Genomic DNA, 26,210 nt, shown 5'->3' on the forward strand with positions numbered 1-26,210 from the left:
ATGCTGAAAGGATTTCACACTGTGTGGGAGGAGGCAATGGTAAACCCCTCCTGTATTCTACCAAAAGGAAACCACAGGGCTCTGTGGGCACCAGGAGTCGAGATCAACTTGATGGCACACTTTACCTTTACCTAAGATGCACTTATTCATCCAGGCTTTTATATTTACAGAATCCATTACTGTTTTAATATTTTAATGTTTTAGTGCAAACCACCCAGAGACATGAGTTTTGGGCAGTCTATAAATATGCTAAATAAATAAAAATAATAATTTTCACATCTTTGTCTCCCTGACACTTTCATCAGTCGCCACAAGCTTTCTACTTTCTTGGAGAACAGATGTCAGGGGAAAGCATAGAATGTAACTATTTTAAATCAAATAAATACTTAGAGATGAGTTCTATTCAAAGATACTGATGTCAAAACAACCGGCTATAAATTGCCAGGATCCCAATGATAAAAATAAGGAAATGACAGCAGTTACAGTACTACGTACGTGGTGTCAATGCCAAATGTTTCGGCCGTGAACCATTTGGTGCAGATCCCGCACTGCAACTCAATCTCTCCCAGTTGCCGCCCATTTTCTTCATCTACTGAGCCGGTCTGAGTATCCAGAACTTCAGAACTGTCCCCAATGCCCTCCTGTAACAACATTAGCACAGCTACACCAATGGAAAGAACCATGAAGAACTTCATTTATGCCCTTTCTCCAAGGGGAGAGTGGCATATGAAGAAGAACTTTATGATCAATGATCAATTACACAACAGCAAAAAGCCCCCCCTGCCTCCCCAATACAATAGGTAAAGCAAAGCAAATCTATCTCTATATAAAACTGAATGTCTGTCTGTTCCCTATGCATTTTTGCGCCCTTTGAGCTATCAGCACAAAACTTGGCATAGGGACTGCCTAGGACCCAACCAGTAATGTAGGATACCCAGGAACCCCGACAACAGACAGGTGGATATTCAGCAAGTATATCCACAAAAGATATGGATGCAATAACAAAGAGAAACTTGCACCATAATGACTTCATAGGACCTTACAAGTAACATAGGGTACCCAGGAACCCTGACAACCATCTCACACAGACAGGCAGATATGCAATGGGTATAGCCACAAAATGGATATGGAAGCAATAACAAAGAGAAACTTGCACCATCAGCCCGAGCAATGGTACTTAAAGCTAGTTACATATAATAATGGTAGCAAGATCAAATTACACCTCGTTGGCAGTCCTTTGTTGTCTGATTTTCATGGCTGCCAAGCAAAAGTTAGCTACCTTTTAAGTAATATCCACACGCTCATCATAGAGTAGAAAACGTGTGTAGTAAGGCCCGTCCCTACCTGGCCTGTTCAATAACAAGCGTGCAATCAAGCTGGCACGCAAGTCTTATAGAAGGAGCAGTACAAAAGAACATGCTGTATTGTCTCAAGTATTCCTTCGCCACAAGGACAGATCCTATTAGCTTGAGGCATTTTTTAATACCTGCCAAAAAGTACTGCCAAGGGAAAGCACGTGAAATCTGGCTCTGAAGAACACTTTACGAGTGGCATATGCAGAATGTGACACAAAGTCTAGAGCAGGAGTCTCAAGCAGTGTTTCTGTTGGGATGCCATGTTACCTGGTTGCTTGAGTGGCCCTGTGGAGAAGGGTGTGGCCTCCCTCCTGTGGGGCTTTCGTTCCCTTCAGGGGGCAGTAGGGATGAGAAGGGTTCAAGAGAACCCTGTGATCAGCAGGCAATGCTCCTGAACCATGCAAGCAATGATAAACCCTTTCTAGTAGCGCACGCTCTCTGGTGAAAAGGCAATTTAGTTAAAAATCAAACCACTCACCTTTAAAAGCAATCCACCCCCTCCAACTCCTTTAAACGGCCATTGTCTTCTTTGCTATCACAGCTCATGAGCATCCTCAAGTAACTGGGTTCAATCACTGCGTGTGAGCTGTGAAACTGAGACGTTGTTTTGGAGGGGGCGGGGATTGAGAATCATGAACCACAGCAGCAAGCACAGAAGCACAGAAAGTTACTTCAAAGGGCCTCGACATTTCTGGGGTGTCCACTGCTGTATCCAGGGATTGATACATTAATTCCAAAGCCCCGAACAAACCAAGTCATCCTTTTCAGGACCCAAAAGACATCCAAACTACGTAAGAAAACAAGAGCAGCACTGCTGGGTCAGACCAGGGAACTTTCTAGCCAAGTCTTCTGTTCCAGATGCCTCTGGGAAGTCCACAAGCACAGCTTGCAGGCAACACCCCTCCCTCACTGCTACTCCCCCAGGACTTGGTTTTTGTCCCTGCTAACTGAACAAAAGAGGCACGTTTTCAAAGTGGCAGTTCTCTTTATTGAGCAGGGGAAAAGCAGCTGGCTCTATCCAGCCTCCACACAGCATCCCTCCAGTGGCTGCTGCTGATGTCTATCTTATGTTTCTTTTTTTAGATTATGAACCCTTTGGGGGACAGGGATCCATCTTATTTATTTATTTATTTCTATGTAAACCACACTTTGCAAACTTTTGTTGATTATATAAATATTTATATAAGTATTCATCATATCATCATATCATCAGATACGAACAGCACTGACTAGCAGAACAGCATTGGCTCACATACCAGGGCATCCTTCCCACTGGACGATTCAGTCTCCAGGGCAGCAGTGACATCAGCCAGGGAGGCATCCCCTCTGAAGGCACAGAAAGTCAGCATCAGAGCCCTAGTATTCCAAGCATGCAGCATTTCTATGCATTCTACAAATACTAAAACAGACACTTTACTGTCCATTCAGGCTTTTAGTTCTGTGAACTCTGATCTGCAGAAGACAAACCAGTCAATAACACCTCTCTGACTGTGTAAACAAGAAATAACAATAAACAACTTTATTTGTTAGCTGCCCCATAACAAATTGTTCTCTGGGTGGGTTACAACACAACATTAAAACATGAGATAAAAAACACACATTAAATCATAACAGGCCAAAAGAGTGGGCGGGGAGTGGGAGAAAATACAAATTACAATACAAAAACAATTAAAAAGAAAGTTTTTTAAAAAAATCAGTTACAATCAGATAAAATATAATTTTATTTCATTTTTTAACTTAAGAGGCCTGAGTGAAGAGTTCTTTACCTGTTAAGAACATAAGAACAGCCCAGCTGGATCAGGCCCAAGGCCCATTTAGTCGTGCATCCTGTTTCACACAGTGGCCCACCAGATGCCGCTGGAAACCACAGGCAGGAGTTGATTGCATGCCCTCCCTCCTGCTGTTACTCCCCTGCAACTGGTACTCAGAGGCATCCTGTCTTTGCTGGAGGCGGCCTATAACCCTCTGACAAGTAGCCGTTGATAGACCTCTCCTCCATGAAGTTATCCAAACCCTTCTTAAAGCCATTTGGGTTGTTGGCTGTTACCACGTCTTGTGGCAGAGAATTCCACAAGTTGATTATGCGTTGTGTGAAAAAGTACTTCCGTTTGTTGGTCCTAGATCACCTGGCAATCAATTTCATGGGATGACCCCTGGTTCTAGTGTTATGTGAGAGGGAGAAGAATCTCTCTCTCCACTTTCTCCACACCATGCGTGATTTTATAGACCTCTATCATGTCTCCTCGCAGTTGTCTTTTTTCTAAACTAAAAAGCCCCAGGTGTTGTAGCCTTGCCTTGTAAGAAAGGTGCTCTAGGCCCTTGATCATCTTGGTTGCCCTCTTCTGTACCTTCTCCAGTTCTACCACATCCTTTTTTAGATGTGGTGACCAGAATTGTACGCAGTACTCGAGGTGTGGCCGCACCATTATTTTGTAGAAGGGTATTATAATATCAGCAGTTTTATTTTCAATCCCCTTCCTAATGCTCCCTAGCATGGAATTGGCCTTTTTCACAGCTGCTGCACATTGAGTCGACACTTTTAATAAGCTGTCCACCACGACCCCAAGATCCCTTCCCTGGTCAGTCACAGACAGCTCAGATCCCATCAGCATATACTTGAAGTTGGGTTTTTTTGTCCCAATGTGCATCACTATACACTTGCCAACACTGAACCACATTTGCCACTTTGTCGTCCACTCCCCCAGTTTGGAGAGATCCTTTTGGAGCTCCTCACAATCAGTTTTGGATTTCACTACCCAAAAGAGTCTGGTATCATCCTCAAATTTGGCCACCTCGCGGCTTACCCTTGCTTCTAGATAATTTATGAATGAATTAAAAAGCACCAGTCCCAGTACAGATCCCTAGGGGACCCCACTTCTTACTTCCCTCCATTGTGAAAACTCTCCATTTACAGGTGGAGACAAGGATTGTAGAATAGAACAATATCGGACCTCTGAAAAGTATACAGTGTACTGTGTTTGATTGGCCAGCAAACTCGCCTGACCTGACCCCATAGAGAATCTATGGGCATTGCCAAGAGAAGGATGAGAGACATGAGACCAAACAATGCAGAATTGCTGAAGGCCGCTAATGAAGCATCCTGGTCTTCCATAATACCTCATCAGTGCCACAGGCTGATAGCATCCATGCCATGCCGCATTGAGGCAGTAGTTGCTGTAAAAGGGGCCCAAACCAAGTACTGAATACATATGCATGCTTATACTTTTCAGAGGTCCGATATTGTTCTATTCTACAATCCTTGTCTTCTTGGTTCCATGTAATATTCTAATTTTCTGGGATTGTGGATTTGGGGTTTTCATGAGCTGTACTCCATGATCATCACAATTATAACAAATTAAGGCTTGACTTATCTCGCTTTGCATGTAATGCATCTGTCTCATATATCAGTTTCACCTTTTAATTTGCATTACTGAAATTAATGGACTTTTGCACGATATTCTAATTTTCTGAGTTTCACCTGTATACCTACCCTCTGTTTCCTGTCTTTCAACCAGTTAGCAATCCACACATGTACTTGTTCCCTTATCCCATGACCGCTAAGTTTCCTCAGGAGTCTTTGCTGAAGAACTTTGTCGAAAGCTTTTTGGAAGTCCAGGTATACTATGTCAACTGGATCACCTTTATCCACACACTTGTTGACACTCTCAAAGCATGTTAATATATTGTTCAGTTTTAGTTCAATGGTCAAAGTTAGACCAATAATATGGTTGTGATGGACCAGGACGATCACAATGATCAAAGTCAGACATACTATATGGCTGTCTTAAAAATGTTATTTGACTAGTGCTTTTATCTAGAGCCCAGCTTTGGCCCTCCAGCTCTTACTGAACTACAACTCCCATCATCCTCAGTCACAGTAACCAAAAATCGGGAATGATGGGTGTTGGACTGCAACGCCGATCATCGCCAGCTACAATGACCAATTATCAGGGTTAACAGATGTTGTAGTCAAGAATAATGAAAGTAGTCTAACAGTTGGAGGGCCAAAGTTATTCAGACCTGATCTAGCACAAGCCATGTCAATAATTAACGATCAGTAGGTAGAAGATAAATATGCTCATGAAGGAAACTAATAGTAGCACTAAAGCAGAAAGAGATGGCAGTCAGCTCATGCACAAAGCAGTCTTTCCTCATCTCAAGCAAGCAGCCCTACTGGATCAAAGCAAAAATCAATCGGCTCTAGCATTCTGTTTCCCACAATGGCCAACTAGACGCCTGGCTGCTAAGCCGGGTACCAAGGCAACAGCATCCTCCTGCTGATGCTTCCCAGGATCTGGCATTTACTGATATACTGCCTCTGAGCCTGGAGGTTCCTTATTGCTACTATGGCCAACAACCATAAATAGAACTCTCTAGAGGGAAAAAGAAAATCAGGGGATAAATACTGGGTTAGAATAATGGGGAGAAGGAGCAAAAGAACGCAGGACAAAAGGCCATGAGTGCAAGAAGGGAGGTGGCTGGGAAAAGGAGCCCGCCATTGGAACTTGGCACTGGGAAAATTAACTGGAAGGCAAGGGGGCGGGGATAGGAAGAAACGCAGCGCTCAGTGGCTAAAGAGGGGAAGTGTTCCGGCCAATCTGCGACGGATGGCAGAATTCTGGCCAATCACACCTGCGGCGGGAGACAGCGCTCCCTAGCCAATAGGGTCGAAGATGCCCTTTTGGCTCTCTCGCCCGAGCCGCCAGGCCTCACCCGGTCTCGGAGTCTCCGGTCCCTTGCTCGGCTGGCCCCGAGGCGTCCCCGGCTGAGGCTTCCGAGGCGGCCGGTGGCGTGCTCTCCCCTTCTCCGCCCTCCTCCGGCCCCGGGGTGGCTGTTCCCGCCGCCGCCATCTTCCGTCTAGACCCAAATCTCGCGAGATGTCTTCAGCGAACTCTCGCAAGGTGTATAGTTACCCCCTCCTTTCCCCCGCCTCCCTCCCTGTTCTTAAAGGGGCAGCACTGGCTGTCAGGAGGACAGGCGTGCGGAGTGGAATTGCTTTAGCAGTTCAAGTGTGGAGGGAGTGTAATAAGCGAAGGTGTACACTGAGCTCCACCCTCACAGTTCCCCCTAGTTTTTACTGATTGTCTCGATTGCAACGTTTCAGACTGCAGATGGGGATGCTCCTCTATACAACAACCATCCCTGCCTATAGAAAACCACACGGGGATTTTTGTGCATAACCATGTACACCGCTCTGGGCTCCTTGGAGGAAAAGTGGGATATAAATGTAAAAAAAATCAATAAAACAAGCATCGGGGCCCACCTCTTCCGAGTCTGACAAGCATGCTTTCCATGCACACGTTTGTGTGTGTTGTATGGTTTGAGGTGGGTGGTTATATTTTGGATGGTGGGACATTCCGATATGCAACTCCCCATTTGCAATCTGAAGTGGTACAGCCCAGGCACTAGTCCGGCCCCCGCCCTCACCACGCACCAATAGCAGCTCAGCCACACACTTAGCAGCATGTAGGTAAAAATTTCACTCAGACAGGGACACAGGCAGCGCTTACATTGGGAAATTGCCTTATACCGAGTCAGACCATGGGGCCATCTAGCTAAGTATTGTCTGCTCTGACTGGCAGCGGCTCTCCAAGGTTCCAGGCAGGAGTCTTTCCCAGCCCTACCTGGAGATGCTGCCAGAGATTGCACCTGGGACCTTCTGCGTGCAAAGGCAGATACTCCACCACTGGGCTACCCATCTTCAGAACGGACGTAGGGACATAAGAAACTGCCCTAGAGTCAGACCATTGGTCCGTCTAGCTCAGTACTGGCTACACATCTCCAGGGTTTCCAGCAAGGGTCTTTCCCAGCTCTACCAGGAGATGCAGCCAGGGATTGAACCTGGGATCTTTTGCAGGCAAAGCAGTTGCTCTACTGATGAGCTACTGCCAGAATACTGGCCTGCCTTACAAGGTGGTTGTAAGCAGTGTATGTGAATTTCTGCAAACCCCCACACAGTAGTTTTTCTGGCACCACCACCCTGTGATTCCACATGTGACTCTCTAGCCTAGGTCTTTACTCTCTTGCGTTGCCTTTATTCATGGGGGACCTCTCAGAATTTCAAGAGATCTGGCTGAATGGGGGTGGGGGCTTGAACCAATAGATCACCCCCCTACACACCAAACTTGCTGCTCCTTCTGTGGCCCCTTCCCTGTTCAGACCCTCAGTTTATTCTTCCCCTCTGTCATACACAGACTCTGTTTCTGCATCTGATGGTTTCACCTGGGTGGGCGTACCCCTTTAGCCCCCTTATTTTATTCCATTTCATTTCAGAACCAAGAGAGACTGAGCTTTGTAAACATATAGGGTTTCCCACACTTTTCAAATATGGAGCCTGTATCCCCCCTTTTAAAGAAAAAGTTATCTCAGTACAAATCTAACCACCACAAAATGGAAAATATTTATTAAGTGTTCAACTGAAACTTAACTCATTTTATAATGTTTGACAATTCTACAAAGTTTAGCATTGGGAGTTTGAGGTATGTAGAAATAAAAAATGTTCAGTATTTGTATCTAAATGTGAAGATCTGCTATCTTCTGTGATGTAGGATAAAATATATATTTTCAAATATATATATTTCCATATACATATTTCCTTCCATATACACACACACACACACACACACACACACACACACACACACACACATTTGGAATATATATATTTCAAAAAAAATGAAATAAACATTTCAAAGATTGTCCCTGATTTCATGGAAGCGACTCACTCATTCAGTTATTATTTATTTATTTATTTATTTATTATTCAGTTTCTATACTGCCCTTCCAAAAATGGCTTGGGGCAGTTTACACAGATAAATAATAAATAAATAAGATTTTATTTTTATTTTATTTATTTTACATTTTATATCCCACTCTTCTTCCAAGGAGCCCAGAGCGGTGTACTACATACTTGAGTTTCTCTTTCACAACAACCCTGTGAAGTAGGTTAGGCTGAGAGAGAAGTGACTGTCCCAGAATCACCCAGCATGTATCGTGGCTGAATGGAGATTTGAACTCAGGTCTCCCCAGTCCTAGTCCAGCACTCTAACCACTACACCACGCTGGCTGGATCACTATCCCCAAAGGGCTCACAATCTAAAAAGAAACACGTTAGACACCAGCAACTGAGGGGTGGATAGGGCAAGTTACACTCCCCCTGCTAAATAAAGAGAATCACCATGTTAAAAGGTGCCTCTTTGGCAAGTTAGCAGGGGTGAGCAGTTAACACAATTTTACTAGGAATACTTTGATCACTGATATTTTGATCACTGATACTTTTGATCAGTCCATACCAAATTTGGGGTTAATTGGATCTGCAATCTTTCACAGCACGATGCTGTTGATAAAACAATGGCTCCTTTGAATTTTTCTATGTCGCCATAATTCAAATGAAAAATGTAATGTGGATCTATTTCTTTACACAGCTGTCATCAATACCAAAACAATTACTTCAAAAATGTTTTTTCTCTTCAAAGTGCTTGCATTTACTAATCCACTCATAGGTTAAGATGCCCTTTGAAGTTCTTGATAACTCCCATTGTCTTCAGTGACTTCTGAGCCTTGATCATAGCATGAACCATATACAATATAAATCAATTTTACAGACTTGATAGATAGTCAAGGTGTTAATGCCACTGATTGAATCTCATTGCATAAGACATGGTGGCTTTATAAGCTATGTAGTTTGTAATTTTATTGTAACAGTATATGTGTGTGTGTGTGTGTGTGTGTGTGTGTGTGTGTGTGTGTGTGTGTATACATACACAATTTTTTGTAGGACAGTAATTGACTAATAATGATCTTTTAGATTGTGATACATTTGACATTTTTTCCATGCCTTTATTCTTGTGCTGGTCTAGGACCGTAATAAAGACTGACTGATTTATTGAATCTGTGGAACAACTAATGTTATACTAACTGTGTGAAGGAGAGAAATAATTTATGATAATACTAACCCTTCACTTTTTATGTGTTTTCAGACATCCCAGAAAGAAAAAAACTTTCTCCCGCCCAAAATCAAAATAACTGATAATGAAATAAACTCTTTTTTTAAGCACCCAAGCAGCATTCCTTATTAATCCAATGGCATCTTCAAAGCAAAGCGGGGCTTTGTTGTGGTTACTTTGAACTGGCCAAAGGGCATCTAGAAGGACTGATCACTTTTCAAGCATCCTGGAATAGTGTGCCAGATATGATAGTACCACAGACAAGGGTGGTTAAAGTTCTATCATGGATGCTTATCGCAAACTTACTTCACTTGTTTATCTTTTAAATATAATGCCTGACATTTGGGCTAGTGTCACGGTAGTACAAGGAAGTTTTGGAGCTTGTTCCGCTATGTTGGGAGCAGTGTTCCCTCTAAGGCGTACGGATGTGTGCGCGCTCACACATTATTTATTTATTTATTTTTATTTATTTTTACATTTCTATACCGCCTTTCGTTAAAAGAAAACCCCAAGGCGGTTTTGATTTTTTGATGTCCGCTCAGTTAATTTTAGATCCTGCTCAGGCTTAATCAAGAAGGTCCCACTCTGAATGCATGTGGGCACACACTGCCCTGATACTGCCGCCCAGAACGAAACTCATTCTGCCCACAGGTAGGAAAAATTAGAGAGCTTGTGTTCCAGACGAGTATTGCACTTCTGAAACCGTGTGCACAATCTGTGGGATGCCTCCTACTGTGAAACTCCTTCCTCAGTCCTTCCTCAGTCCATATTTTATTTATTTATTTAGTTAGTTAGTTATTTGATTTCTATACCGCCCTTCCAAAAATGGCTCAGGGCAGTTTACATTAAAATAAAACCAATTAAAATCAATTAAACAGTTAAAATCAAAAACGATAAAAACAATATAAAACCAATTAACAATATATGTTTCACGAGATGATGCAAAGAATGATATATGTGATGAACAAGTAATCTCTTTATGAATGTAGTATTAATATTCGTGAATGTATGTACTGCTATAGTTATAGAACAGGGCTGCACAGCTTTGGCCCTTGAGCTGTTTTGGAACTACAACTCCCATCATCCCCAGCTACAGCAGCCAATATTGCAAATTGGCCCTAATCCTGCCCTTGCTAATTGTGGTTTTCTGTTTGCTGCTGTCCGGTGCTGAAATACTTGAAAGAACTTTGCCAGTTGTGATATCCACCATGTATCCGTCCTTTCTATTTCTATGCTGCTGTCTATTGCCAAGGTGCTGAAAAGACTTGGAAGATCTTTGCCACTGGTAATGGCCAACATAACCACCTAATGGCGCAGCGGGGCAATGACTTGATTATCAAGCCAGAGGTTGCCGGTTGAAATCTCCGCTGCTACTATATCAGGCAGCAGCGATATCAGAAGATGCTGAAAGGCATCATCTCAGACTGCGCGGGAGGAGGCAATGGTAAACCCCTCCTGTACTCTACCAAAGACAACCACAGGGCTCTGTGGTCACCAGGAGTCGAAACCAACTCAACAGCACACTTTACCTTTAATGTTCACAATGTTCTTATCCTTACCAACCCCATGCTTCTCTGCTGCATAGGTCTCAAAATGGAGGAATGATGCACATCGTGCCAATGAACTACTTCTTAGCTGAATGACCAAAGTAGCCCAGGGTGCCTGTCAACATGCCAAGCTAGTCAATCTCCCCTAAATCAACGGATGATGTTCACTGAAGTAGTCAATACCTGGGTGTTGAAGATGGTAGAGTGTTAAATCTGTACTGGTAGAATGGGTTCAAAATGCAGTCCAGCCATTGGTTCCCTATATGCTCATAGGCATCAGTCCCCCACATGTAGAACTAGCCCTCGATTTCCACCAGAACTCATGGTTGTTGAGAGGATAAAATAGGGATGGGACCATTGACACTGCCCGGAGTTCCATGAAGAAAAGGGCAGGGACAAAACAGTAAATAACGATAACCTAACAAAACATCTGAGTTACTCAAAAACAGTTACTCAACAGTGCTTTGCAAGAGTACAGTACTCGGGAGCTCAGAAGTAAGTACTCAGGACTACTTAATTTCAACAGGATTACTCAGGAGTAATTTAGTTCTGGCTATCAGCCACAACTATGGTAACAGCAGCAGCAGCGACACAGACATGCTGGTCTGCTGGTGTATACAGGACCCCTTCAGACAGGAAAGAAAAACTTTGAAGCCAGTTGGTGGCACTAAAAGCCTATAATCACTGAAAAGTCTGGACAGAGGAGTAAGGAAACTGCTACCGGTCCAAGGCAGTAACAGGCAGTCAAGAAAGAATGTTCCTGTTTTTAGTTCCTCTAGGGGAAAAAGGATCTATAAATAACAATAGCTTTACTCAAACCCAAAGGTTTGGCGAGGGATAGGAATATCTGGACCCCATTTAAAATTATTTGCCAGTTATTAAAATAATTTGCACAAGTATTTATTTTATAATTAATATATATTTGTTTTTTAAAATTATGGCAAATTATTTATTGTATGTATTTGTATGTTCCTCGCTTCGTATGTTGTATTGCTTCCTCCAGAGAGCTCAGAGCAGTGTACATGGTTATGTTAATCCTCATAACAACCCTGTGAAGCACTTTTTAATACAGCGCATCATGAATCTATGGAATTCTGTGCCACGGGATGTGGGGACAGCTACCGAATTGGATGGCTTCAGTGGGGTTAGCCAAATTCATGGAGGACCAGTCTATCAGTAGCTACTAGTCTTGATGGCTTTATGCTACCTCCAGGCTCAGAGACAGAGTTTGTTTGTTCATCTGTCTGTCTGTCTGTCTGTTTGTTTGTTTGTTTGTTTGTTTTCAGAGGCAACTGGGATGCCTCTGAATCCCAGCTGCAGGCAAGCAACAGCAGGAGAGGGGACATGCCTTCATCTCCTGGTTTGTGGGCTTCCCAGAGGCTTCTGGTGGGCCACTGTGGGAAATAGGATGCTGGACTAGAGAGGCCTTGGGCCTGATCCAGCAGGGCTCTTACGTTGTGTTTCTTGGCATGCTCTTAGGTCAGTGGGTGGCTTATAGGGACAGTAATGAGATAAGTGACGGGCCAAAGTCACTTAGTGAATTTCATGGCTGAACAGTGATTTGAACTCAGGTCTCCATGGTTAACCCAACACTCTAACCATGACACCATGCTGGCTCCACACTTGCTAAGCAATCACTCCGTTACCCTGGCATTTACTCTCTAGGATGTGGCAGTGAGGAGGATTTTGCTGCCACAGGGTGACTGGGCCTTCCTCTAGGTTCCATAAGGGTGGTGGAGGACTAAGCACTGAGGTAGTCCAGAGCAGTGTTCCCTCTAACAGGGATTCCCAGATGTTGTTGACTACAACTTCCAAAACAAAAGCCATTGCAGCTGGGGATTCTGGGAGTTGTAGTCAACAACATCTGGGAACCTCTGTTAGAGGGAACACTGGTCCAGACGTTCTCAAACCTGGGTCACCAGTTGTTCTTTGGACGAGAGTTCTCTCCATCCCCAGCCACAATGGCCAAAGGCTTGCTCCCTTGGACTTATCCAAGGTCCTGTGGAGTCTGTTCTCCTCTCCTCCCCTTGCGGGCAACCAGAACAAAACAGCTTCCTGTTAACAGTCTGGGGAATCTGTGATTAATTGCCCCTTCAGTCATCTTTCTGAATTGCCCCATGTTCATTTCTGTTGGTTGTGGGAGAAGGCTTTAATTCTTGATTTTCTTCATCATTATTTTTTCACTATTTCACAAGAAAAACAAATAGGAAAACCAGTAATTAAAGCCTCCTCCATTCCCAGAGAAACAGCAACTGACACAAGGCCAGTTCAGAAAGCATATTCCAGGGGCAATTCATTCCTAAGTCTCCAGCCCTTATCAGCAAAAAGCAAAAGAATTGCAGAACCTTTAAAGAGAGGTTAAAACCATTAAAAGGAAGGGCAGTTCCCCTTTAAAGCCTCAGTGGCACTTTGTGCAACCACACTGAACAGAGTCGTCCTGCAATTAATTGCACACACCCCACACCCCTGACAAATCAGGTCTGAAAAAGCACAGGAGGGCAACAGAGAAAACCCTGGACTGCAATAATTTGACAACAGCATCATCTGGAGGCTCTGTAAACCCTGAGTGAATAAAAGACACCAATTCTAAAGAAAGGCAGGATAGAAGCAACCTTTATAATGTCCTTGCACTCAGTTTATTCATAGGCCCAGAATCTGAAGGTGTATTTGCATCTAATAGGGTGTCGTGTTCACAAGTGACTAAGTTGTTCAGGAATTACCAGATCAATGTAGCTTTTTCAGTTTAGCAAACACATTCCCTTTATAGGAACTTAGGAAGCTGCCTTATACCGAGTCAGACCATTGGTCTATCTAGCACAGTGTTGTCTACAGTGGCTCTCCAAGTTTTCAGGCAGGAGTCTCTCCTAGCCCTACCTGAAGATGCCAGGAAGTGAACCTGAGCTCTTCTTCATGCAAGCAGGCAGATGTTCTTCCATTGAACTATGGCTCCAACCCCTAAAGGGGATATCTTACAGTGTTCACACATGAGAGCTGGTGTTGTGGTAGCAAGCATGACTTGTCCCCTTAGCTAAGCAAGGTCTGCCCTGGTTGCATATGAAAGGGAGACTAGAAGTGTGAGCATTGTAAGATATTCCCCTTAGGGGATGGAGCCGCTCTGGGAAGACCACCTAGGTTCCCAAGTTCCCTCCCTGGCATCTCCAGGATAGGGTTGAGAGAGACTCCTGCCTGTAACCTTGGAGAAGCCATTGCCAGTCTGTGTAGACCATACTGAGCTAGATAGACCAATGGTCTAACTCAGTATATGGCAGCTTCCTATGTTCCTATGTAGTCTCCCATTCAAATGCAAACCTGCTTAGCAAAGGTGACAATTCATACTTGCTACCACAAGACCAGCTCTCTCCCCCAGCATACATCAAATGAATTCCAGGCCCATCTTGTAACCCCAGGTGAGTGGAGAGTGTTCTGAAGAAAACAAAACAGTCCATCCAGAATCTGCCATGGAGTGGGATATTTGCCAGTGGCCTTAAGGCAAATGTGGATTGCACTCCAAAAGTAAGGGGGTGCCTCTTATTTAGACAATTGCTTTTGAGTGCAAGGGTGCAATCTCTCCAGTTCTTCACATCATTTCTTCAAGTGAAGTAGAAAACTAGCACTCATTCTGAGATCAGAAGGAAAAAGAAGGCTTGTGACTCTTAGCTTCCAAACCACCATACAACAGACCGTGCACTGTAGCCAACAATCAACCAGTTTCCCTTCTCAACCATATGTATGTAGGCAGGACTGAGTTCTTAAAGGGTGGTCTGGTGGTGTTAAGGCATGAGCTGTGATCAAAGGGAGGACTACAAAGTAGATCAACCCAAATGCATTGTTTCATCTTTTGGAGCATGTGACCCGATATAGACACAAATGCCTTTGAAGTTGTGGAGAATATTGATAGCAGACTAAATTTCAAATGCAATAAGAAGGATCTTTCTTGTCAGATCAAATACTTTATTACAGTTCCTAACCAGTACAGAAATAGAATAATAATAATGCCGAGATAATACAGGGACACAGTATCCTTCAAAACGAATAGTAACAGTACTGTAAAAGAATCTGCAGATTTTATTGCTTAATTAATAAAGTAACAAACAAGCAGCAGCCACACTCATCTTAATCTCACTCTATTATCTCGTTAGCCAAGATTTGTTGGAAGATTCGCATTGCAGCTACACAAAACTTGGTTCCGTTATAGGTCCCCTCAAATCCTGGATCAGATTGAAGCTATGTAATGTACAATTCATCTTCACCACCCAGCATGTTATTTAATAAGGGAAAGAGTAATACATCCAGAATAAAAATTACAATGTAGTAATGCACATGACCAATGATCTCTATGGTACTAGTTCCACACGGACAGAAATGTTCTTGATACATCTTCTTTATTTATTTATTTGCTTGTTTATTTGTTTGTTTGTTTATTTATTCTATTTCTATGCCACCCTTCCAAAAATGGCTCAGGGCAGTTTACACAGAGAAATAATAAATAAATAAGATAAATAAGACATCCTATTTATCTGCCCTCTTTTACAGTGGAAGGAAGTACACCCAAACAAACCCCAGTATAAATGCTATGATATTTTTGCATTACCAATGATGAATAATAGTCAGGATTATTACTGTGGGTAAAAGCCTCCATGCCCAAAGATGCACCAGAACTCAGCTCAGCTCTTCTTGTTCTAAATCCAAAATCTGTTGCCACAAAACCCTTTTCACTTGTTCATAGCCCATATCTTTTAATACATATCCATATAGGTCCAGCTTCTTCTTTAAAGTTTCGTTTCCATATGGGCTGAAATCAGTCCTTTAATATTAATGTTGCCAATCTCTCTAATAAAAACGGTTGTTCTCATCTACAACACAAAGAGGCCATTCACACAATCAAAAATGGTGTTCTTCTCGGGTTTGGGAGCTGTGTATGCTCCCAACTTTTGGTTGAATGGAAGCAAGGTAAGAGGAAAACCCGTGTGATTGTGTGGAAGCAAGGTAGGAGGAAAAGCTACCCACTTTTTCCTCCTACCTTGCTTCCACACAATCACTTCTACCCAGTTTTTCCTCCTACCTTGCTTCCACACAACCAAAAACTGAGAGCACACACAGTTCCCAAACCTGGGTAGGACACCATTTGTGGTTGCGTGAAAGACCTCAAAGTAAGGGAGGCAGAGAGCTGCTAGGGGCTGCTGCAGTTATCCATTTAGGAGAACCAGGGAGAATGGCAGATAGCACTATTGCACCAGTGTCCAGCTACTTAACCTCTTTTACTGTTAATCTATCTGGGTTGCTAGATGGAGAGGCAATTCTCATGATCAGTGAGACTCGCCAAGAGCAGGTTTGTGGGGAGAGCGGGCTTAGATGATGATCGTTCAGGCAGCCCACAGAGCCGGCGAGGGCTGTAAGGATCGGGAGCCACACGACCCCCAGAAATTCCAGGATGCGCAAGCATGTTTCAGCCTCCCCGTGTGTTGCCGCGCCACAGAGCTGTGCTGCTGCAATAGAACCCGGGTTAGTGGAGCGCTCTCTCCGCTAACCTGGGCTAAGGGGAGGGGGAGTGAAGCGGGTGACCCGCTTTGAGGAAACGGGGCTCACCAGTGAGCCCAGTGGTTCCCACGATCCATGGGGAGCGGGTTAAGCTGGGGATGATGGGGTCTGTCGTTCATCCACATCTGGAGTACCACAGGTTGGAAACCCCTGGTGTAGACCAATAGCTTCTGAACTAACTCTCAGACTGACTCCGTGCAAGGTCCCAGAGAGCAAAGGCTTGCATTTCATGGTTGTGGTGGTGGTGGTGGTTGTAGAGGGGGAACCATAGGTCTTTGTTTCTAAAAGTTATAGGTTTGGGGGAAAGTATATGTTACATACAAATCCTTGTACTGAAGCATCACCTACTCTGTGGATCCAAATATAGATAAACCTGCAAATAGGGTTATCCTGCACACCTTAGAATAATGCACAAGGGAGGATTCTACTTTATACTTTGAGGGTGTGGAAGAGAGAGCATAGCATCTTTCTCCCCCAGAGTCTTAATTTCACAAATCAATCCCCCAGATTAAAAGCCAACAGAGCTAACCAAACTGACCGATGGCCACCCTAATCCGGAGTCCTCCTCTCTCTCAATAGAGTGTGTCAGAACATCAGGGCTTTGAACATTAGGCTGCAAAGATCGGAGGAGAAAAAACCACCTCGTCAGGATCGGGCAACTTTCAGGCATCTGTGGAGAAGGAGGAGAAGAAGAAACCACTTCGATTCCACTCTGGGCTGATGCCGCACGAGAGGGCGCGGCAATTCATCGCCTGCTCTGTGTCTCCCTCCCTCCCTGGAGGGCGGGGGGAGGGGGGTCGCCGGGGAAGAGGCACCGTGCGGAGGAGGCGGAAAGTTTGACAGCTTGTTGACATCAAAGGGTGGCCGGAGCATCAGGTATAAAGTGCCGGCCGGCTGGAGTGGAGAGCCGCATTCGGTGGGCGCTGCTTGGAGCCCGGCAGGCAGTCACCCCCGGAGGCCCTCCAGATGTAGGAGAGGAAAGGAGAGCGACAGTGCCAGGAAGGAAAAGGAGAGCGAGCAAGTGAAAGGAAGAGAAGAGAAGAGAAGAGAAAGAAAGAAAGAAAGAAAGAAAGAAAGAAAGAAAGAAAGAAAGAAAGAAAGAAAGAAAGAAAGAAGAGTGAGAGACAGAGAGAACGAAAGACAGGCGAGAGCGAGCGCTGATTTCGGCGTGAGAAAGCCAAGACGCGCAAGTCAGAAAGACGCCCCGGAGCATCCCCGCGAGCCATGCCTCCCGGGACGACATCTGCCTTGCAGCTGCCCTGTTGGACGCTCGTCCTGCTGAGCCTGGCTAGCTCAGAGCCTCCTGCGCCCCTCCAGCAGCAAGAAGCGGGGCCCTTCCAGCCCGCGGCCTCCGACGAGGGTCGCTCTGCAGCCCCTGCCGGCCTAAAGCGCCCTCATCCTGCGCTCAGGTACCCGGCGTACATGATGCAGCTTTACAGGGCCCTCCTGGCGGGGAGGCACCTGGGCCAGCCCATCCTGGAAGGCTGGGCTCTACAAGAAGCCGACTCCGTCCTCAGCCTGGCTGCCAGAAGTAAGTTCTGCGGGGCAGGGGGGTCCCTCGCTCCCCGGCCCCTGCTTCCTTTCCCTGCCCCTCGCTTGCTGTCCCGTCTGATGCTCAGTGTTGTATTTCCAAGAGTCTCCCTGTAAGGTCGATGCTTATCAGCCCTTTCCCTTGTGGCGGTGGGGGGGGGCAGTTTAAAGGGGGCCCCTTTCTCCTCTTGGGGGCTTTTTTTTTGTGGATTGTGGCCTGAGACGTCTGCAAAGGAGAGACCCCCAGGGAGCTCGCTAATCCACATCCGCGCTGGAGTTTTGGGTTTTTTTTGGACATCTGGCAAGGGCCAGGCGGTGGGACAAAAGTTGGCCTCTTGTTTATTTGAGGGCCTTGGGGAAGAGGAGCTGGGTGGGCTGTTTGCCCCGGAGGAGGGATGCGGAGAGAGGCTGATCTGGCCTATGGCTCACTAGAGGATAAAGTGGTACCCACACTTTCTCTGGCTGGTGACTGGCCAGCATAGGAAGGGGAATCTTGTGGTCTGGGATGCATTCAAAGAAAGGGAAAGCAGGGATCTGAGGAGATCCTCCTCTAAGAATAAATTCTCCTCTAAAAATAATCCTAAAAAGAAAAGAAAAAAAGAGATCCTCACCTCTCTCAATCCTGCCTGGATGCCAGCAAATTTATTTATTTATATTTAAAATAGTTCTATACCGCCCAAAACTCTGGGTGGTTTACAATTAAAATTGGGCAGATTACAATGTATGGGGCCTGGGGCTGTTGTGATGTTGGGGGGGGGTCCCTAAAGGGACTTATGCATGTGTGTACAAAGTTGGGGGATCCTTGCTTTTGTGGGGGCCTGGGGCAGATTGTCCCCGTTGCGCACCCACCCCCGTAGCCCTGTGTCATACCCATTGAGCTGAGAACCTTCCCTCTAATCCAGGGGGTCTCAACTTTCACCATTATGGCTAGAGAAGATGGGAGTTGTAGTCCAACACCATCGGGACCCAAGGTTGAGACTCCTAACTAATCCCAGACCTTTCAGGCTGTTGTTACTCATTGGTGAAGGACTTGCACTTTACACATGCTCAGAGACTCTCCTGTATTATTTCAATACATGTATCTGAAGAACTGAGCCCTGACGTTTAAAACAGACTCTGGGTCTGAGCCCAGCCATGCTTTGCCCTAGCCCTATTCAGACATTATGTTGCAGAGTGTACAGATGTTTTTACACTCATGCATGCTTTCCTGTGAGTGACTGTAGATGTTAAGTGTGAACCTGGATCTGGGCCCTTCAAATGCATGATACAGCTAAGAAGTGTAGTGTTGTACTTAGGTTCAACATAATGTGTGGATAGCTGTACCTGTGTACAGATATGGACCTGTGTAGACTGTACACTCATTGTACAAGAGTTTGACATAATGGGAATGGGGTCCTGAGGATCCTGCACTGGATTCCACCCCAAGCTGGGGAAGATTCTTGGATGAGTCTAGAGATTTAGAACAAGAGATCTTTAAGGAATTAAACAGTGTGACACCTATGGCACTAGAACCAGGTGTCTTGACAGCAGGAGAGGGGGCATGCCTTCATCTCCTGGCTTGTGGGCTTCCCAGAGGCTTCTGGTGGGCCACTGTGGGAAATAGGATGCTGGACTAGAGAGGACTCCTTGGGCCTGATCCAACAAGGATCTCCTTATGTTGTGTTCTTGGGGTGCTCTTAGGTCAGTGGGTGGCTTTTAGGGACAGAACAACTTTTATAAATTGGTAATGTTGATTCTAGGATTTCCCAACTGTCTGAGGCAGGAACTTGAATTTCTTCTCAATTTACAATAACGTACACAAGAATCCCCTTCTATTCTTGAGTCAGAACATAACTGTACACAAAATAATACCCATTGTTCCCTCCCCACCCCCCCACCCCCCGTGATTTGTTAAAACTTCAAAAGCTGTGAAGTGAAAAATCTAAAGTCTTTAATTGCTATCTGTCTCTTTCAAATCACACTACAAAGGTCTTGGGTGAAGTATAAAAGGGTGTTAGGAGCTCAAATCACAAGGGCATTTAATGAGATCATCTGCTTATCTGTGGTCTTTGAAGATCCATGACCTAATTCACCAATTAATCAATGTGATGTGTTAATAATGGTCTTGGTGGAGGCAAGAGGAAGTTAAACTCTATGGTTATTGCTCACACACATAATGTGGAAGTGATGCCATTATTATATTCATTCATTCATTCATTCCATGGTTTTATTTATTATTTGTGAAAAACAGGGTGCCCAACCAGTGGTACTCCAGACGTTGCTGAACTATAACACCCATCAACCCCAGCTGCATTTCATTTGGCTGGGGATAATGGGAGTTGTAGATCAGCAATATCTAGAGTACCACTGATTTGGAACTGACTGAACATATTAATGTGCAAATTATTCAAACAGGATTGAATATGTGTCACCATTCTTCATGAACGAATTCATGGCAGCTTACAACCAAATTCCCTGAAAACACCGTCACACACAAACACAAATGCCCTCTGAAATCATAGAAATTCAGGATAAGGCAATAAGGATTTAATGTGAAATTGTTTTTGCCCCTGTATCTTAAAGCCGTCAGTAATGCCCCACCTTTAGACATGTGAATAGCATTTATCTAGGATTTTCAAAGGACCTTGAATGCATGTTATCAGCCCAGCCGCACAACGATACTGTAAGGTAGGCCAGTTTTAGTGACCTCATTTTGTAGATGGGGGTGGGTGGTCCAGAGTCACCCTGTGAGTTTCATGGCTGAATGGGGATTTGAATGCAGGTCTCCCCAGTCCTTGCCAACATTCTGATCACTCCATGGTGGCTCCCAGCATGCAATTTCCTGCACAGAACAGTGGTTTGACTAGAAGATTTAGGTAAAGGTAAAGTGTGCCATTGAGTCGGTGTCAACTCCTGGCGACCACAGAGCCCATGGTTGTCTTTGGTAGAATACAGGAGGGGTTTGCCATTGCCTCCTCCCACGCAGTATGAGATGATGCCTTTCAGCACCTTCCTATATCGCTGCTGCCCAATAGAGGTGTTTCCCATAGTCTGGGAAACATATGAGCAGGGATTTGAACCGGCAACTTCTGGCTTGCTAATCCAGACATTTCCCCATTGTGCCATTAGGTGGCTAGAAGACTTAGGTAGAAATACATAAAGCTTAAGACCCAACATGGCTCTGTGGTCACCAGGAGTTGACACCAACTCGATGGCACAACTTTACTTTAAGAGTCAGCACTTTTTTAAAAAAGAAAGGAGAAGTGCTCCAAATATAGCAGCCCAGGCCAGGGCAAACACCTGGGGATCTGGCTGCTAATGCTAGGTCTGGGAGGACCCTCATGCCGTAAATCTGATCCTTATAGGGGAGTACAGCCAGCTCCATCAAGAACTGGCTGATAAACTATTGCCAGATTGGCAGTTCTGATCAGGAGAGCCTCCAACCTGCCCCGATTTAATCCCAGCTTGTTAGCCATTGCGCCGAAACGTATCACTCTCATACGGAAATCCAAGGGTGTGTACGGTTGTACCAAAATAAGACTTTGGCTGTATTTATCTGAATCCGAGACTAGGGTTTTCCCAAGTTCTTTGATGTTAGAAATTGGGAGATTGTCCAAAATTCAGAGTCCTCTCTTCCTTTTGGGTAAATACAGGTATAACCTACTTTTTAACTGGTATTTTTAAAAGATTCTTAAATTCAAGGTCATCTTCGATTCAGGTAAATATGGTAGTTAGTTTATTCTCACATGGTCTGTGCCCAGCAGTGTTCCTTCAAACAGGAATCCCCAGATGTTGTTGACTACGACTCTCATCATTTCTAGCCAAAGGCCATTGCAGCTGGGGATTCTGGGAGTTGTAGTCAACAACATCTGGGAATCCCTGTTAGAGGGAACACTGCTCTCCAACTTTGCATTGCCTGGGATGTACTAGCATCAGGCCTGCTCAACTATGCCCCCACCAGCTGTTTTTGGACTACAGCTCCCATAATCCCCAGCAACAATGGAGTTGTAGTCCAAAAACAATGGCGGGGGCAAAGTTGAGTAGGCCAGCCTTATTCTAATCAATTGTTGAAAAATGGCTTTGAGGAAGGTGGCTTCATGGCAAGGGCATAGTAAAGTTGTCGTGTGTCCTGGACAGTGGTGTGGTGCTGTAGGGTCAGGCAGGGAGTTAACGTCTATCTTTTAAGGCCTCCTCTTAAATTCAGAACTGCCTTTTATTTGCGTACATACGGTATGTCTGTACACACCCTGCCTATTGCACTTGTTCCTCCCAGGAGTCCTGATCAGTGTTTCCTCTAACAGGGATTCCCAGACGTTGTTGACTACAACTCCCAGAATCCCCAAGTAAAAGCCATTGCAGCTGGGCATTCTGGGAGTTGTGGTCAACAACATCTGGGAACCCCTGTTCGAGGGAACACTGGTCCTGATGAGGTCCTCTGAAATCTCAAGGCCCTTGCATTGTTCCCGTAATCATAACCAGTATCCTTCTGCTACCTTCTAGGTTATTGCCAGCTTGAGGACCACTGGGCCTTCTCTTTCGACATGACCTCCATTTCCAGCAGTCATGAAGTGAGGCTGGCCGAGCTCAGGGTCCACCTGCTGTCCTTCTCCCTGTCCAGGAACATCACCGTGAGCATCTACCACAGCCATAACCGCACCTGCCATGGGAACCAGACCTGCATGGATCAATTCTTCCTGGGCTCCATAGTCAGCAGCCCCTCCTTCAACCACTCCTCCTGGAAAGTATTTAATGTCACCAGCATCCTCCGCTTCTGGCTCCACCAAGGGGTGCCCTCTGGCAATGACATCCCAGACGTTCAGCAGAACCTGCCCAAGACCTATGGTGCTGGAGACGCCATTGAACTCCAAGGCAGATTTGGGCATGACTCTAGACAGGCACTACCCTTGATGACCAACCGCGGGACAGACCGAGCCCTACTGGTTGTCTTCTCCAAAGACAAGCCCCCCGTGGAGGTCTCTCGAAGCCCGAGTCTCATCAGGATGGTGGAGATGTCGAAGCGCATCATGTTTGACAAGACCTCCAGAGAAGGCGGGGGCCGTCGGCACAGGCGGAACCGGAAGCAGATGCAGAGGATTAAAGGGTCTGGCCGCCGAAGCAGCACTTTGGGGGAGGAGGGAAGACCTCTGTGCAGGAAGGTCGACATGATGGTGGACTTTGAGCAGACTGGCTGGGGGGACTGGATTGTGTACCCCAAGAAGTTCAACGCCTACCGGTGCGAGGGGGACTGCCCATCGCCTGTGGATGAGACTTTCAGGCCAACCAATCATGCATATATTCAGGTAAGACGAGGCTAGACACCAGGGTTTTTTGCAGAGGCCCCTGGGAGCCAGAAGATGGGTCCACAGAAGCGACGAGGGTTTTTAAACATGTGGATATGGCAAATACTCTTTTGCCTAGGTGGGGCACATGAATGAAGGAGGAGAGGTGGTTTTATGGGAGGAGAGCTGGTCTTGTGATAGCAAGATGAATTGTCCCCTTTGCTAAGCAGGTCCACCTTAGTTTGCATTTGGATGGGTGACCACATGTGAGCACAGAAAGATATTCCCCCTTAGAGGGATGAGGCCATAGCTTAGTGGAAGAGCATCTGCATGACTGCATGCAGAATGTTCCAAGTTCATTCCCTGACATCTCCAGGTAGGGCTGGGAGAGACTCCTGCCTGAAATCTTGGAGGCTGCAATTCCCCATAGGATCCAATCTGAAATTACGCCTTATATAATTTCACAGTATTGGATTAAATATAGAATTTAAAAAGATTTTGTGTTTTTATTTGGATGCTAAATATTTCGTTAATATCTTTGTTACATTATAAAAGGGGGTTTAATTTCATTTGGATTCTATTGGAAATTCCGGTTTTGAGATGTGAATCCATATATTTGGTGCTCTGTGACTTTCTGGAAACCTTGGAAAGCCACTGCCAGTCAGTGTAGACCAGGGATTCTCAACGTTGGGTCTCCAGACGTTATTGGACTTCAACTCCCACCATCCCCAGCCCAGTGGCCTTTGGTTGGGGATGATGGGAGTTGGTCCAACAACATCTGGGGACCCAACGTTGAGAACCTCTGGTGTAGACAATATTGAGCTAGGTGGACCAATGGTCTGACTCGGTATAAGGCAGCTTCCTATCTTCCTATGAATGCCCCAGGTGGGGTGGTGAATGGATTGGCCCCCACCCTGGCCATGGTGGGCATCTAATGAGTTCGTGACTGAGCTGAGACTTGAACCCAGAGTGTGCCAGGTTGCTTATTTACTTATTTATTTGACTTGCATCCTGCTTTTTCCTATAGTCCCAAAGCAGTTTACAGCTTTCCCCCAGGCTTATAACTGGTCATGCTCTTAAGTACTGCACTTCATCATTTCTTAGAGCTAATGTGTTCCTCAACTTTCTCGGTGTTCACAGAGTTTGCTGAAGTTATACCAACCCAACCGAGTGCCTTGTCTAGCCTGCGCCCCGGTCAAGCTGAGCCCACTGTCCATGCTATACTACGACAAAGGGGATATGGCAGTTCATCACCATGAGGATATGATTGTTGAAGAATGTGGCTGCATTTGAGGCCCATGGGTCTTTTGACGAACTGACTGATGCGATGGCACTTCTGGCAAGCAATTCCCCAAGACCTGGACTAGCCTCCAATCTCGTTTGCAACAGCCCAGAGCATCATCATGTGAAGGAGAGTCCTCACCATATGGAGATCAAATGTTTTCCATGGGTCTCTTCTACATAGTCCTTATCAGAATGGAAGGTGGAGTAGGCAGAAGAGGTGATAGAAGGGGCGTTTTTCTTACTGGATTGACAGCCAGCTTCCAAGAGGATCCTCATGGACCATCTACCATCTGCAGCAAAAATGACCTTGCTCTATAGCTTTTCATAAATTTCTTCCAGGGAGGGTTCTAGATCTGTTTTCAGGGATGGTCCAGGGTACTGCAGAGCCTGAGGTGGGGCAAAAAAATGTTGTGTTTCCCCTGGCGGGGTGGGGGCTATCCATTCAAAACCAACCCTTACAAGCTTTGAAAATGCCCAGGGCCAGGGAGGAGAGAAGGTTACCCTCAGCCTTCACTTATCTCCTTGTGCTTCTTCTTGTGAGGAGAGGCACTCCTCCTTTCAAAACTTGCAAGGGTCAGATCACTTCCAAAGAGCTGCTCTGACAGTGATCTTTCTGTCCGGCTGGCCCCCTACCTTGGCTTGCTTCATGAAAGAGGCACGTTTTGTATATAGCTTGTCAGTTTCATGGTAACTGTCAGGATGGTAGGCACGTGCCAAACCTCTAGTGAGGAACCTTATTTTGTGCATGAATGTAAAGAGCACAGAGGATATCGGCAGCTTCAAGAAGTTAGTGTGATGCTCTCTGAAGAGAGCCCCCAAGATTTGCATATGGGAATTGGCCAGAAATCCCCCCAAAGGAAGAGGCCTATGGCTTTGCAGGACACCACGGTTTGGAATCAGAGAATCGTCAAGTAATACTTAGAAGGGAGCCTCCTGGATCACCAAGCTCAGCCTCCCACAGGAGTTCTGTGTAAAGCATCTGAAGCAAAACTCTGTGCCCATCTCTGAAGATGAGCCTCCTACGTAGCTGGAAATGACAATGTAGCTGGGAAGGAAAAGGGATAATCTCTTGTCACCTGTGTTTATTGAGGTCCACCTTGTCAAATCCAGCCAAACCTTTGTCCATCCTGCACTTAAAGACTTTCAGTGATAAAAATTCTGGCACAACTTCAGGTAACTAGTCCCAGTGCTACAGCTACTCCTGGTTTATTCCCAATAGCCTAGGACTCTTCTAGGTTGGCTAGAGAGCAGCAGAGTTTAACTAGGACTATAGGTCAAATAGCTGACACTAACACAATGCTTGCACAATGGACAATGTTGCACTAGTGCAAGAAGGTCATGTAGCTGTACAGAATCACAGGGGTTCTCAAAGCTGCACCCTTGCGCAAGGTTACCACCACAGCTTGTGCACCTGTTGCACAAGAGCCAATATGTTTTGCACTAGCACAGGGGTTTCCAACCTTTGATACTCCAGATGTTGCTGAACTACAACTCCCATCAACCCCAGCTACAATGTACTGTGCATGGGGGTGATGGGAGTTGTAGTCCAGCAACAATGGCAGTTGGGAAACCCTTGCATTAGCACAACACTGTTCTGGAACACTGTGTTCCCGCTAACAACAACAACAACAACAACAACAATTCAATTTCTATACCGCCCTTCCAAAAATGGCTCAGGGCGGTTTACACAGAGAAATAACAAACAAATAAATAAGATGGATGCCCAGATGTTGTTCACTACATCTCCCAGCA

At 45.4% G+C, this 26,210-nt stretch overlaps 2 protein-coding genes across 5 annotated transcripts in view; one reads left to right on the forward strand and one right to left on the reverse strand.

Moving 5' to 3' along the window:
• ASH2L (ASH2 like, histone lysine methyltransferase complex subunit) overlaps positions 1–6,235 on the reverse strand; it is a 45,803-nt gene extending 39,568 nt beyond the window's left edge. For 3 of the 4 annotated variants that reach the window (XM_053269985.1, XM_053269984.1, XM_053269983.1), the window contains exons 1-3: positions 6,069–6,235; positions 2,612–2,681; positions 496–641 (exon numbers count right to left, since the gene is read on the reverse strand). In XM_053269985.1, coding sequence (XP_053125960.1) covers positions 496–641; positions 2,612–2,681; positions 6,069–6,205 — 353 coding nt within the window. In that variant the 5' untranslated portion in view covers positions 6,206–6,235. The remainder of the gene's footprint in view (positions 1–495; positions 642–2,611; positions 2,682–6,068) is intronic. The other variant, XM_053269986.1, reaches the window with a different exon arrangement.
• Positions 6,236–17,220: 10,985 nt separating this feature from the next.
• On the forward strand, positions 17,221–25,050 carry LOC128333880 (nodal homolog 2-A-like). The gene is made up of 3 exons (XM_053269920.1): positions 17,221–17,917; positions 22,396–23,195; positions 24,315–25,050. Exons 1-3 carry the CDS (start codon positions 17,611–17,613, stop codon positions 24,465–24,467), a joined length of 1,260 nt encoding a protein of 419 aa, XP_053125895.1. The 5' UTR covers positions 17,221–17,610; the 3' UTR covers positions 24,468–25,050.
• Positions 25,051–26,210: the final 1,160 nt, after the last annotated feature.

The sequence above is a fragment of the Hemicordylus capensis genome, chromosome 8 (assembly GCF_027244095.1).
Source record: "Hemicordylus capensis ecotype Gifberg chromosome 8, rHemCap1.1.pri, whole genome shotgun sequence".
NCBI lineage: Eukaryota > Metazoa > Chordata > Lepidosauria > Squamata > Cordylidae > Hemicordylus > Hemicordylus capensis.

Coding starts and splice junctions, on each gene's coding strand:
- LOC128333880 (XM_053269920.1), top strand. CDS start 17,611: ATGCCTCCCGGGACGACATCTGCCTTGCAGCTGCCCTGTTGGACGCTC. Junction 17,918..22,395: donor CCTCAGCCTGGCTGCCAGAA/GTAAGTTCTGCG, acceptor GCTACCTTCTAG/GTTATTGCCAGCTTGAGGAC. Junction 23,196..24,314: donor CCAATCATGCATATATTCAG/GTAAGACGAGGC, acceptor CGGTGTTCACAG/AGTTTGCTGAAGTTATACCA.